General features: G+C 35.2%; 1 protein-coding gene across 6 annotated transcripts in view; it reads right to left on the bottom strand.

Moving 5' to 3' along the window:
- Nucleotides 1-13050, bottom strand: part of ERBIN (erbb2 interacting protein) — a 109571-nt gene that overhangs the window by 5500 nt on the left and 91021 nt on the right. For 4 of the 6 annotated variants that reach the window (XM_027634989.1, XM_027634984.1, XM_027634987.1 and 1 more), the window contains 7 exons: nt 12497-12680; nt 10174-11695; nt 4731-4874; nt 3795-3926; nt 1894-2103; nt 725-817; nt 28-102 (listed from right to left, as the gene is read on the bottom strand). In XM_027634989.1, coding sequence (XP_027490790.1) covers nt 28-102; nt 725-817; nt 1894-2103; nt 3795-3926; nt 4731-4874; nt 10174-11695; nt 12497-12680 — 2360 coding nt within the window. The remainder of the gene's footprint in view (nt 1-27; nt 103-724; nt 818-1893; nt 2104-3794; nt 3927-4730; nt 4875-10173; nt 11696-12496; nt 12681-13050) is intronic. The other 2 variants (XM_027634985.1, XM_027634986.1) reach the window with 1 other exon arrangement.

Raw genomic sequence — 13050 nt, 5'->3', positions numbered from 1 at the left:
GGCTAATTAATTAGGTGATTACAGTACCTGAATTATTTTATCCCCAGGCTGCAGCAACTTAGATGCCGGTCCGTCTGGCTGCACTCTCGTTACAAATATTCCCTTGAAAAATAGAGGTGGAAAACATTTTCACAACTTATTTATGAATAGCAGGACTAGCATCAAACAGAGGTAATTAAAAACATTTTTTCAATTTTTCATCCTAAGTAGGAGAGAATGCAATTTTATTCTACAGGTCTACTGTCTTTTGAGACTGCCTTCCTTTTCTGATTTTAAATCCAGGAAAATTATCTTTAAAGGGGTACTGAGGGGCAAATTCTGAGTTGCTTTGGCTTAATTTGGCAGATGTATATGTTAAAATGTATATGTCAGATGTATATGTCAAAATTAATTATCAACTACCAGAAATAAAGCTGTAGGCTGTGGTCTCTTTTTTAATAGGATTCATAATTGTACCCTCTGTAATTCACTATCTCAAATCTGTTGAGTGATTATGAGAACTGTGCAAGAACTACTCTGCTAGAATAATCCTCTGTGTTGTCATGTGACCTCTGTGGTCACTTACAACCTTGACTTTCCACATCATTTCTCCCCAGTTTTCTCCCTTCCAGTCCTGGAGGTTAGTGGCTTGGGAAATACATATACTTCCTTTTCTCCCTTTGCTAAACGTAAGAAACATTATAAATCAGAATGCTTTTAAAAAGCATTAGTATAAAATACTTACATCATCATCTGGTTTGAATGGATTCCCTCTACCACCAACTCCTCCTGATATACTAAATCCAAGTTCTGGATCCTTGTCAATTCTCACTCGAATCTAAGTAGTTACAACTCAAGTTAGATAAACTGGCTGAAAATACGCATTCAGAGCTACTATCATGAAATTATTACTACGAATTCAGGTGAACAAAAGCTTTACAAAGCAAAAAAAAAAAAACAACCCACCAGTTCAAGAGAGTATTATATCTCATTATTTTACTGCAGAACAAGATTACAATACAGCAGCATCATGTGCTTATGTTTTACTCCAATATCACTATTATTATAATCATAATTCATGTGGGCTTTAAATTCAAATATATTTTGATATTATGTAAATAATTTTAATGCCCCTAGCAAATATATATGCTCCTATGAAAGAACCTATTCCTCATATTTCTTTGCTACCTTAGCTGAATTTTAAAAATCAAATCTCATTCCTACTTTCACTCTTAAGTTCTAAGTATCCAACACTGTCTTCTTTCTCTTGCTAGAAGAGTTGACTAGAAAACTTACTTTACACAGTAAGTGGACATTCTCATTCTAGCACAGAATTTATATGGAGTTCTCAGTATTTTCTCAGAAGACCCAAAACAATACAGAAAGAAGGCTGCCACAATGAAAGAGCCATTAAATGGTACAAGAATTTCTTATATGTTCTACATCTGTCTATCATAATAAAACTGATAATTATCAGGCATGCATAAGATTGCTCACACTTTTTTTTAGAGACTTCTGTTTGTGAATGCACATTTCTACATTTGCAGGGTTTTGAACCATTCCAGATGCAAAGTGCTCCAAGTTGTACAGCTACTTTGTATTTTTTCAGTTACTAGCTAAATAATGAGTTAGGGAGCAATAAATATAGTTGAGAAATAAATTTCCAGCTCAGTAAAAAGACGTAAGTTTAAGTTTCTGGTACATTCTGTTAAAAATCTACCACATTTCTCTCAAAACTGGAAGGAACATGTGATTTGAGTAGAATTTCATTGCAATAACATTGTCTTCTGCTGGAAATAAATGCCTGTATGATTTCTGTCACCATTTACAGAGAAATTGTAATACATGAAAACAATGTAACAATTCACTGCCATTTACTGACAGATGTCATATCATACTAGGTTTTATTCTTACCTCTTGCTTTGCCAACTCATGGCTTTGTCTGGGAGAACACTGGGACTGGGTATAGGGAGGTTGGTGGGCAACTTTCAACATCAGATAATCAATTAATTGCTCTCTAGATGGATGTCTTGCTACTGATGATTGAGGAGGGAGATGATGGACTTGGCTGTAGTTTGCCTGAAGTCTTTGAGGCTGGCACATTTGTCCATTTGTCAAAGGCATCTGAATAACATATGAATTCTCAGTGTCACACATTTAATAAGCAGCAATCTTCAATTCCTTGACTGTTCTTAGTTTTTAGTAACATTACTAAAACTACTCTTCTGGATCACATATAATTATACTCCATTTTCTTCAAAGTTATAAGCTCTGACATACTGAGAACAAATATGAAAAACAAAAACTTGCTTTGAATGCTAATCTACTAGAACAGACTAGACAACCTTTGCTTTTAGCACTTGTTTCACTGAGTTTTCCCAAACATTATTTTCTAGCAGTGCAACTAACAGTATTGACACTTGGTTGGTATCATTATAGTTTGCACTTTCCTTGCATAAAACTCAGAGGTTTTGTAATGATTTCCAGTAGATCATACAAAAGTAAAAATCCGCCCTAGCTACCAGACCAGACAGAAACCATATGCTCTCCAAGCATCCTAAGGTGACCACAAGAAAACCTTCTGAGCAAGTTCACATCCATGCTCAAGATTTTACTATCAAAATTGCAGTATTTCCAACAGATGTTATTCCTCTGTTAACATATGTCACTGATTTGATAACGGTGACAAGCAGCAGTAAAGTACACAACTGTCAAGATATACAGTGCATTCAAACTATGTCACCAGGAATGATGCTGGAGGTGACAATGTTTCTTACTGAAGTCTCACTTACTGCTCAGCTCTGCAGCTCTGTGTTGAGATGGGCAGTCTTTTCCCTCCTTGCCCATATGCCTCATGTTCTTATCCACCCTAATTAGTCACTCATTTGTCTGTATGATTCCAAAAATGCTACAGGCTTGAGTTACAGATTTTTTTCTGCCTGCCACCATTATCCCATTAGTTGTGGGATACAAGGATATTAACATACTCCCTCTCTCAATATTTTAAATAACTGAAGTGTGCAAATTTCAACCTTTAACCATGCTATGTGAATGGACACATATCAGAATCTGTTCTGAGTTTATGTCAAACTGATGCTGAGAAAGGATAATGTATTTAATACATTTTTAGCTTATTTATAGATCAGATGTATTTAATTTACACAATTTTCCACTGCCTTTTCTGAAAACCTGAAGTATGAAGGAAAATTACTTTTTATTGCAATGCCAGAGGTAGAGTTTACATAGGCAAAATATATCCACATGCAAATTCCCAATATCCAGTGTCTGTAGAAATGCAACTGAAATTAGTGAAGTTATAAGAATAAAATCAATTGCTGCATCATAATAATTTACAAGCATCCATTTAGTTTCATTGTAGTAAATCCCACCTCTATAGATGGTGCTTAAGAGATGAATGCAGTGCCCCCTACAAATTCTGGTTTATCATCACAATTTCATCACATTTTTCAAGTTTGTTCTTTAAAAGGTTTAATCAGATTCAGATTGCTTTTCTGAAATCATCTGCCATATTCCAATTTCTACTTGCAAGTACTTGTTTGGCTGCAGATTTTTTCTTTCAAAGCACCTACTGAAGAAAACTAAGAACTCTCTCTCTTGATATAGTTAACTAAGTTTCGTCTTCCAAAAAGAGGATGCTATTTCATTTATACCAGCTTCAAAGCCTGCATATTATATTTTAAAGAAGCCCTAGCTCCAACTGCTATCCCAACATAAATTTGTACTATTAATAAAAAATACACCCTTACCAATAATAGTAAATAATATCCTATCCATGATGTCATGCACATAATTACCTGCACAGCTATTTTCTTCATGCTGTCTGGAGGAACATCTTTGAGACTAAGTGTGGCAGATGAGTAATTCTGCTGTCCTGAAATGAATACTTCATCCTGGCATTGGTCTCCTGGAGTAGATGCCTGAGGATGCTTAAAGCAGAATGGAGCAGTAAAGACAGCTGTCTTCATATAATTCAAATTAAAATATTCTGATAAAATATGTTAAGGGCTTTATCATTCTTTATCTTCTTTTATTAACTAGTAGAAAATCTCACTAGCCAAACCACCATAAACCCATAAAACACTGATGAATATTTACAAAAACTCTCAACTGCAGAGGTGTCTTTAATCACCAGTGAGCTGATGAGACAAGTCAAAAAATGCTAGGGGACTAACTTATTCAAGGATTAAACTTCTGTTGACTTTATCCTGCTCACTATGGATACCATAACATCACTCAGGATGTTATGGTTAAAAACCACATGGTTAAAAAGAGTTAAAAACTCATTTCCTCACATTTTCTTAGAATTTACTATTAATTTTCTTGAATGCCCACAGTAACTTACAGTTCAGTTCATATCATCAGAATTTGATTTGGGGGAGGAAAAGGCATTGTAAGATTTTGTTCAAACCTTTATCAACCTAGATTAAATTCAGGATGGTAATCTCTTGTTCACAAAGGTACAACAAAACCAGACAGTGTGTTTCATTTACAAAAGCCAATTAAAAAACTCAGCTTCATGACATTAAATTGAAAAGCCTTGCAGTAAGTTTAAGGCATATGAAGTGAAGGCAAAGTATTTAATGCCTAAAAAAAATTCCAGCACATAAATTATATTCTTTTTATTACAGCATTGTGCATATGTAAAAGGATAACTCTATGAACTTAAGGACCACCTCAGTGTTTATTCTTTCCCCCTCTACATATTGCAATAACCTCCTGTAGGTACTCACTCGAACAATGTGCACACCAGAACCTCTTCCGTCTGCAACACTCAAGGCAACACTACCCTGGCTGCCATGCAGATCCCTAGAGCTGCCATAGTGAAAGCTGCTAACTGCAGCATAATTGGAATTAAAGGACCGAGACAGCATGCTCTGAATAAAAAGGGGACAGATTTAACACAGAGATTAGTGCAGCATGCATAAACCACAAAGACATGTTATACATGTAATACAAACGTATTCCATTGTCATGCAAGATAAAAACCATGCAAGAACAATACGTCTGTGATGTATAAAACACAACTTAGTGACCCTATTTACCCTTATTTACTGTAAATCAGCGTGCAATCAGCAGTTAACATGCAGAATTACATGTAAATAAAGTCATTCAAATATTCACATGTCTGAAAAAAACAACAAAGGTGCTTATCAATATTTTCAGGTTTTCGATAAATTTGCAACATATCCAATATGTTGTAAGAAGAGAAGTTGGCAGTCAAGAAAAACACCTATGGAAAACTATCTAATTACCAGTTATTATTTTGTCTCATCCCCCCACATACGCTACTGGTAAAGTACAAATAAAAATTTACGCAGATATTTGACTGACTGGATTTTCTTGCTATAGCCACCCTGTCAACATCAGCAATTCCAGTGACACTTCATTCAAGAATGTGAACAAGCTCATTTAAAGGAGAAGAAGCTTGAAAGAAACTGATACCACCCCTGTGCTACTGTAGGCAATTAAACTGGTAACATGACCTCAAGGACAGAAGTGATAGTGGTTTGGTTTTGAGCTTCATTATCTTGCAAACTGACCCCTGCAATATTTGTCAAGGCTAAATAAAAAAGGAGGAGACATTACCATCTTGCCACTATGGACTTTTGTAGCTGTAAGAACAGACTACGCAAGGGAAGAAATAGAAAATCCTCCACATTCCACCTGATGAATGAAACAAACCTATCTTGAAAATGTGACAAACCCCATGAAAAAATATGATCACAGGAAAAGATACACCCCAAAGCATCAAACCTCAGCAAATTCAAAGTTGTCTAATTTTTCCAAGTTAAAGAAAGGAAAGAAATATTCAGAACAGGTATAATTTGACTAAGACACAGCAGCAATTCTTACATAAATAAATAATTTTGGCATTTGCCTACTGACTATGTATACTAATGTGATTTTGAAAATAGTCACTAGTCCTCAGGCAGACATCTGCTCTTTCATACAAGCTTCATCTTGTGAAAATAAATAAAACTGTTTTAATAATCAAAGTCAGATGCCTCTGCATACTTGTATTCCCCATACTTGTATTCTGTTCTTGTAGCAGAGTCTTTGGAAACTCCCTTGGAAAATAGTATTTACTGACCATATTTTTTTATTGGCCAAGGCTCTTGGATAATTTCAGTGGCATAGTAAGCATTCTTTTGGGAACAGTTTGGGAATTGAAGTGCTACGTAATACTTTTACTTAGGTAAATTTAGACAATAAACAGTGGAATTTATTTAGGAGAATTTCTATTAGATAATATTTTTGTAATTTTAAGACTGGATGGAATCTGTCATAACAATCCATGAAATTTCGGTGTAGAAGAGAAACTAGTAAAATTGAAGTATCTGCAGGGAACAAGACTCTACATTCTACTTATCTTGGAATAGCCTTAACTGGTAAGTTACCTGCTAAGCCTAAGTACTACTCCTTTTATTTGTTTACTTATTTATTTAACAATACTTAGAATCAACTGCAGGCGAAATGTGGACATAAGTTACCCTTTCAGATTATATTAAATGTCTGGAAATCTCTTCAGTTTTCATTCCCCATGACCATCTAAGACTCGTCAGAAAAAGTTTGCACAAGGTATTCTCAAAATGCCTAAAATTACTGGTCTAAGCCTTTTGGAGTAAAAGCCCACGAGCAGGGGAAAAAAAAAATCTGACAGAATTTTAGCAAGATACCAGTTAATCTCAAAGAAAAGGTTAAACATTATAAAACTGTTCTTCAGTCACAAGAGGAAAAAAAGGCATGAATTTAGGTCTCTTCCACAAATAACAGCATTCCTACTGAAGAGTTATACATGGAAAATGACGTGTAATTTAAATTCTACTGTCATAAAATGTTTGCAGGGTCTGAAGTTTTGCTGTTTACATAGCAAACGCACAAGAATTTTAATCCTTTTAAAGTGTGATGGTTTGACTTCTGAACTCCACAAAGTATCACGCTGATGGTTCAGTAGTTCATTCAAAATGGAGAAAATACAAATAAAACTAAAATCAAAATTTAAAACTAACAACTACTGAATGGATAACATTGCTGTAATTTATCAGTGTCAAAATATTCTTCAGGTTATGATCTTAGAAACACTTAAGAACTTAACTTTATGTATTCACAGACCCACTAAAGTTACTGTCCTTGACACACTGAAGCAAGCTTACCTTGGAGAAAATCCAATATCATATCAATTAAAATATTTTTGCATGTTAGGGATGTGTTCAAGAAAAACTTAGATTAAAACTACAATTCTGTATCAAAAGTAAAACATTTAGATGTTTTTCTTCTAAGAAGGCACTGTACACTGAGAACTCTGAGAAAAAAAAAACTATTCTGATTTCCAAATTTGAAATGAGGAATTAAACTTTATAATTGCTCCACTGAAAGCTCTGCACTTTAAATAGTACATAAAGTAGATAAAAAACCAGACGACTTCACTGAAGATGAAATTAGAACTGAAAGCAAACACACACCTAATGAACACCCAAGAGATTCACAACAAAAAAAGGTAATATACATATGTAAAGGAAGGACAGGCAGGGTCACTAATTGTTTTTGTACACTCAGCATGGAAATGTAATAGATATTTGCAGATAACTATTGCAGATTTTTTTATTGCAGTTTATGGATAAGAAATTCCTCCTCCACGTACTAGTGTGACATTACTGCTTCTACACAGGCAATTTAAAATCCTAAATAAAACCCAACAAGACGACTATAGGAGACTACTGCAACATACCAGGTGGTAAAATTGGCACATCACACTCAAAAAGAAAAATATGTTGAAAAATATTACTGTTTCTAAAATTCACCTGTGCACTACATTTATGAGGTTGGGGGCAGGGCAGAATTGACTGCCTGCTTTCCAACAGCTTATATATATAAACACTAGAGAGCAGCTTGACATTTAAGTAAAGCTCCTTTCTCCCACAACAAAACATGCTTTGCATCAGGTAAGCCAGCTGTTTCTTCTACTATATGCGTGATTTTTATTTACAAATGGTCTCATTGAACCATTTTCACCTTCATTCAGCCAGATGGATAATTTTAGTTAGTCTCTGCGTTTCACAGAATATTCTGAGTTGGAAGGGATGCAAAAGGATCACTGAGTCCAGCTCCTAAGTGAATGTCCCATAATGGGATCACTGATCAGTGAGCCTGTTAAAGGTATTACAAATGCTGGTTACTTGGCTGGAACCCATTTTTAATCATTTTTGGTAGACTTAAAACGATTCTGTATCTCTCCTCATGCAAATTAAGCTCTTGGAAGTTTTTTTTCCTACCTATATCAGGCAAAAAGGGATAACAGATAAAGAACTAGCTTCTCTAGCTTGTCCAACAAGAAGACACTGTTTCTTTCATTCTTTCTGTGCATTCATTCTTCCCTCTCTCTTCAGTTACTAAATTTTATAAAAACAAAATCAACATGTCTTTGAGGAGCTTAGGAAAATAAAATTTAAACAAAACAAAACAAACCCACATCAACACCCAGAAGTCCACTACACCCTCCCTTCCTAATAAGCACAAAGTAGAAATAATAAACATGATTAAATTCAATAAGAGTCACAGCAAAAGTAATACTAATAACCCATACTGGTCAAGAAGTGTTAAATATTTGTCAAAATGTGTAATTTTATATACCTCTTTTTGTCAGTGTTGTATCTAACATTTCTAAAAATGTCTTTTCGGTAAAGGTGATTACTCTTCTACAGACCTGAACAGGTATCACTTCTCTATTAAACAGTGTTCTTAGCATGCAGGTGAACAAGCAATAAACAAACTGCATTAGCAGTGCACTGAAGTTTTGTTTCCCTCTGTATTCAGGGAGTGCTGGGATTTTTGCTTCTCTTGTCATTTCATGTAAGATTTGATATAACTATCCAGAAGAATTGAAAATGAGGGAATGTTTATTAGAGTTGGAACATGGTGACACTTGACCCTCTTGTGGGAAAAAGGGTCCCCCACACTACAGCACAGTACTGTCAAAGTCCGAAAACATTTTCTGTTGTAGGGGACAATCTGGACCAGAACAGACACAGCTGTTGTGCAGGCTTCTTTAAAAAGAAACCCCATCCCTTTCTGTCACCAGAAGTTATGCAACTTTAAAAAAAAATCCAAACCAAAACAACAAAAGCAAAGCTATCCCTCCAAATACTGGGATTTCTAAAGAAAAATTATATTTAAAAGTAATTTTTCCCACCATCTCCACTTAAATTTCTCTAGCTATCACAGATATTCAGGTATTTAGCATAATAATAATAAAGCAAAGTATGTTCTTAGAAAAGAAACTAAAAACCAAAATCCATGTAGCTGGCATAATCAAAATGTATTTTGGCTGCTTAACTTACTTCTTTTCCAAAGAAACAGGGTCAGGCTAAATGACATTCTATCCATTTTTTAGTGATGATTTTTTCAACTGGGCTAACTGGACAGCACAGATTACACTCTTCCAGGTTCTACTCAAATTCTTAAGATATATAATTTTTCAGCTCTACACATCAGTTCAAGTTCTTGATGGCATTTACAGTACATAAAGTATCCTCTTCCTCATCTCTAGTTCTATCAAAACCTACTGTAATTTTCTGAAATGAAGATTTTTAAGTGTTCCCATCTCACAGCAATAAATGTTCATTCAACAATCTGTCAGATACCCAACTTCAAAAGATAACTGGCTTGAAGGCAAATACATGATAATTATGGCTATTGGATTCTTCAGCAACTAAAGCTGTAGACCTATATTTCCAAAGAGATTTTACTGATTTTTCCTTCTTCTTAAAGAGAAAAAAGAAGGGAAAAAAGACAGAAAAGAAAGATCAAGAAGTGTAAGGGAATATTTAGTACAATGTGAATACAATGCTACAATAATTACCTGGCTTTCAAGAGCTGGCCTTGCAGTCCAGCAGGTCAGTGTGACATATTTAATGTATTCAATAGTAATTTGGCTAAACTGGCAAGTACGATGTAAAAACAACAGCATATTTTTTTAATTTGGGAGAAAAGTTCATTTACAGTCTACCACCTGAGTGTTTCTCAGATATTCATCACAAGCATGTTTATCATTTTTAGAGCAGGATCAAAAGTAGATTTTCACTAGTAATTAAAAGAAGTTCAAAACATAGAGTATTTATCTTATTCCACACTCAGGTAACAGAGAAGTAGAGGAAAAAAAATTATTATTTTTACCTTTTCTAACTTCTTAGCCTCAATATGTCGCAGCACCTGTTCCCTCCAGTCATGAGGGACTTTACTTTTTCCTGCAGGGTCTAACAGTGAGTGCTCGGAGTTCACCCTTGCGTTTGACCTCTTCGAAGGGCTAGTCCGTGAGTAATTGAAGTCACTGACTGACATAGTTCTTTCTGGTATTTCATTCACTGAGGGCCGAGCACTCTGTGGCCGGGTTACATTTGGGCCATCAATGCTGTATGTTCGGGCAGAAAGAGGTCTCTGCTGTCCTGACATTACTGGTGGACCTCTTCCCATCGAATGCAAATCTCTGTATGTTAAATAGTCCCCTTCAGGAACCTGGGCCCGCCTGGAAGGTCCACTATCCCCAACATTTATAGAAGCTGTAGAAGATACACTGCTCTGCCTTTGGAGAGTGTGTCTGGTTGCTCCCGGGAGCAGTCTGTCATTAGATGGGACAGCCCACATATCCATATGTCTCCCAGCCATCCTTTGGTGAGTGTTGTACACAGCGCTGGCTCGGACATTGTTATGATTGGAGAAATTCATGTTGGCAGAATGCTTTATGTAGCTGGGAGTTTCTGTACTGTCAGACCTAAGCAGACGTGAAGGAGGTAAGCTGCTTTGTTCTCCTTGGGAGTTTTGTTTCTGGGGCCACAGGGCATCTTTTGCTGCTGCACTGCTGCTGTATTGAATATTATACTGGGGAGGAATGCAGAGCACCTGTGCACCACCTGTCACTGATCCTCTCCCTACGTTAGCACCTTCAGGATTGTGATTTGAGTCAAACTTGAACACAGCTTTTGTAGAAGATACTAAATCAGATGATGACGATGACCCAGGAAAAACCTGCAAAGGCTGATCATACAGAAGAGTAGCAGATTTACTTCGGACTATGTTTTTTCCATCTGCAGTATCAGATGGTGATTTTACCGCAGAGTTTGACTGTTGAGATCCATTCTCATTTACAATATCATAGATTTTCAGACTACCACCATCCATACTGGTGATGCTGTGAGATTTCATCACAGGACCGCTTCTCTGTGGAGACAAATCTTCAGTGCTTATTGAAACAGACAGTTCAGCGGCATCACCATCAACTGTAGTGCTTTTCACTAGTTTGTCTTTGCTGGGAGACTGTACTGTTTCCTCAGGATGTCCATTTACTTTATTTGTAGGATACTGATTTCCATTTTCCAAGTGCTCACTTTCTTCTTTTGTGTTGTTATTCAAAAAGCCCATTACTGAAACCATTTGCTGTGTTTCTAACCTTTCTACAGGAACTGGAACTGCCTCTTCACTAACCAGTTTATTGATATTCATGTTTATTTGGTCTAATTTGTGAGACTCCTCCATAGGAGTGCTTAGATCAACATCTTTTCCTATCAGGCCTAATCTTTCTCCAATGCTTAATTCATATTCAGACAAATTTGTAACCTTCTCTTGCACATTTAGTTTTTCTTTTACTGTGCTGCTCAATTCTCCTCCATTTTGCAAAATATTCAAATTTTCATCTTCTTGTCTGAAAAAAAAAAAAAAAAAAAAAAAAAGGCCCTTGAAAGAAGTTCCAAAAGGAACCAAGATATTTCTCTAAGAACTCTTTTAGAAAAAACTATAATTAACATGCAACACAGCCACACTGTGCATACAAAAAAGGACAAAAAACCAGTTTTACCATTTGCTATCTTACCATTGCAGAAATACGTTTTAGAGAGGACTCATTTCAGCAACGTTTGTGTCATCTGATTTCAAAAGTTCGTTTAAATTCAACAGCAGTTATTAAAAACAGTTTAGAAGTGTCAAGAAGTACAAAGTGACAATAAGTCACTTTTTTTTATCAATTTCTTTTAATTTCCATGACAATACTGGACAAAACTGGCAATCTTTTAAAAAATGGCACTTTCTGACCAAAACCTCTAGAAGAGTGACAACCTGTAATTACATTCTTTGTAAGTTTCTAAATAGCTCTATTAGCAATCAACTTGATGTACAAAATCAAGCAGGTAAAACCACTGAGCTTTTAAAATGGTATACTGAAGTGTTTTACAGGGATAAAAAATTAAATAGATAAAATTATTAAAAAGATGGGAACCATTATTAAAAAGATGGAAACCATGTATGGTATACTAAATTGAGTCTCAAAATTATTTTTTTTACAAGACCCTTATTAACCTTAAAATTATCAACCTTATTTCAAAACATTAAAATTTAAATTCCTTCATGAATTATAAATTAATGAATTAAAGAAATGTACACATGATATGAAATATTGAGTAACAATTTTCTATTGTATTTGCTTAGTGGTGTACAGTGTCTTACAAACCTGATCTTGGATAAAAAACATGCATGTGTTTCTTTGTCAGGAGAACAGAGAGAAATATCTTGGCTACTGTCGGTATTTAAGGAAACAGAATCTGACATTCGAGAAGGAGAGGAACAGTTGCTGTTATTCTGGTTGCTATTGTGGGTAGCTTCATCTGATAAGGAATCAGTATCTTTTGAATCATCTGAAATAAAAATTTGCCAATTTAGTTAGACACATACATTTTATTAATAGCAATTTCATCTGTGTATGTATGGCATTTAGAAATTGCCTCTTGTTCAGTAATTCTTACTACCAGAAACTAAATTGTAAGCTAACATCTTTGCAAAGTTAATCTCAACTGTTGGCAATAGTTCCTATTTTTTAAGTATTTGGCTCAATGTAAACAGCCCTTACGTGTTAATTAAATGTAAGTTGCTGCTTTATTCCCAGTTTCCTTGGCATAAGATGGTGCTACATTATTGAATACTTCCTCAAAATATATATCAAATCATATTTCTGCTTTTACAATGATTTCAAAATTCTGAATTACATTAGCCCCTAAGAAAATGAAA

Source organism: Corapipo altera, unplaced genomic scaffold (genome assembly GCF_003945725.1).
Source record: "Corapipo altera isolate COAL_440 unplaced genomic scaffold, ASM394572v1 61411, whole genome shotgun sequence".
Taxonomy (NCBI): Eukaryota; Metazoa; Chordata; class Aves; order Passeriformes; family Pipridae; genus Corapipo; species Corapipo altera.
This window is presented reverse-complemented; position numbering and strand designations above follow the sequence as displayed.